General features: G+C 62.0%; 1 protein-coding gene across 1 annotated transcript; it reads right to left on the reverse strand.

The window, feature by feature from the left end:
• Window positions 1-213: 213 nt before the first annotated feature.
• Window positions 214-1,632, reverse strand: LOC125549203 (chitinase CLP-like). The gene has a single exon (XM_048712670.1). It carries the CDS (start codon window positions 1,589-1,591, stop codon window positions 341-343), a length of 1,251 nt encoding a protein of 416 aa, XP_048568627.1. The 5' UTR covers window positions 1,592-1,632; the 3' UTR covers window positions 214-340.
• Between the last annotated feature and the right edge of the window lie 267 nt (window positions 1,633-1,899).

Genomic DNA, 1,899 nt, shown 5'->3' on the forward strand with positions numbered 1-1,899 from the left:
AGTGACACACCGTGCAGTGGAGGAGGATCCTCTAACGTCCGGCACCCTACCGTTCTTTCACTGACATGTGGGTCCGTTGAGAACCTGGCCCACTTGTCAAGTGCCCAATGGCACACAGGGCACGGCAGAGTAATAGTTCTCCTACCTGTTACTTGTCTGAACAACACACAAACAAGTTCGAGAAAATTAACCGTGACAAATGGACTTGCACGAAAAAGGGGATCTTGACAAGATAGAGCCTCACGACAAATGTAGCATATATCCCGTAGTACTAGTTCAGCAGTAGAGAACTAGCTAGAGATACAGATTTTATTTTATCAGTCACATTAGAAGAGAAAGTCTAGCCGGTCCGGGTGAAGTTGAAGTGGCCACACCGCGTGAAGAACGGCAGCCTGAAGAACCCGAGCCGCTTCTTCTCCATGTCGAACTCCAGCACCACGTTCTCCATCTGGAACCCTCCGATGATCACCGCCGGCGCGCTGCCGTCCCCGGCCTTCACCCCCTTCATCTCCGTGAACGCAAGGCACGCCGCGCCCCCCTGCACATTCACCATCGAGAGCAAGCCGTTCATCGAGTAGTTCACCCCGCCCTCGAGCGCCAGACTGATGCGCGGCACCCAGTACCCTGTCCGCGTGTTGGCGAGCGACCGCGTGTCGTAGCACAGCTCGAACGGCGCCACGGGCTTCACCGCGCGCGCCACGGGGCCGCCCTGCGCACCCTGCTGCACCAGGGCCTTGGCGAACGCGTCCACGAACGGGCGGTACACGTCGCGTCGGAGCAAGGTGAAGTGCACCTTAGTGCTGAGTACCACGCCGCCGGTGGCGAGCGCGCGCGCAGGGACGGGCACGCGGGCGCCCTCCACGGCTATGGACTCCACCGAGACGTAGTGCGCGGGGTTGCCCTGCTTGGCGACCAGCGGCGTGTAGACCAGCTCCTGTGTGTAGTCCACCCCCGGCTGCGCGGTGAGCTGGAGCGGGCCGCCGCCGAAGATGGCCACGCCGTTGCCTTCGCCGAGGCGGGGGAGGCAGAGAAGGAACTTATTGGCGACCTTCTGCGCGGACGCCACGAGCGCCGGCAGCGCCAGGCCGGAGCCCGCGAGCCCGGCCACGCCCGTGGAGCCCCGCGGCAGGGACGCCAGCAGCGTCTCCGGCGCGCACGCCGCCACTGCCCTCACGCTCACCTGGCTCACCGGGTTACTCCCGTTGGTGGTGTTGGCCACGAACCTGGTACGGTCGAGGCTCCCGGAGGCGCACACGCCGGTGACCGGGTTGTTCGTGTACGCCGTGCACGTGCCGTCCTTGCGCCTGTCCTGCTCGCAGCCTGGCTCGTGGCAGCCCGGGACGGGGTAGGCGTTGGCGAGGCGGCAGGTGGGGAACGTGCAGGGGAACTTGGCCGGCAGATGGCCGGGCTGGCACGTGGACCAGACGAGCGGGCCGGCGATGTCGACGACGAGGTTGGCGCCGCTGTGGAATGGGAGCGTGTAGAGGGAGGTGGCGGGGTCCTTGGTCACCGGAACAAGCACCGGCAGAGGCTGGCTCGACGCCGGCCAGGCCAGCGAGGCTGCCAGGACGAGGAGGGCTACTAGTGCCATCTTCCCTGCGCCAACTGCCAGAGATTACAAGGTCGATCAGGTGGGGCTGTGGATTGTGGTTTGTCAGTTTGGAACATCTCTACTTATACAGTGTCTTCCGGAGCATGTATGTGCAATCTCTGCACACCGGATTTAATGGCGATCTCCGCGGACTCAACGGTGACCAGTGTGCTGCTCACAGTTAAATTCTTGTTCTATGTGGCGTACACAGGAAGATCAAGATGCATGCGCGCGAGTCATGTACAGTGTGCATGGATAAACTGTTTAAGACGAAGTCGTAATTCTAACTAATATCCCTCGTGCTCCCT

The sequence above is a fragment of the Triticum urartu genome, chromosome 3, assembly GCF_003073215.2.
Source record: "Triticum urartu cultivar G1812 chromosome 3, Tu2.1, whole genome shotgun sequence".
NCBI lineage: Eukaryota > Viridiplantae > Streptophyta > Magnoliopsida > Poales > Poaceae > Triticum > Triticum urartu.

Coding starts and splice junctions, on each gene's coding strand:
- LOC125549203 (XM_048712670.1), bottom strand. CDS start 1,591: ATGGCACTAGTAGCCCTCCTCGTCCTGGCAGCCTCGCTGGCCTGGCCG.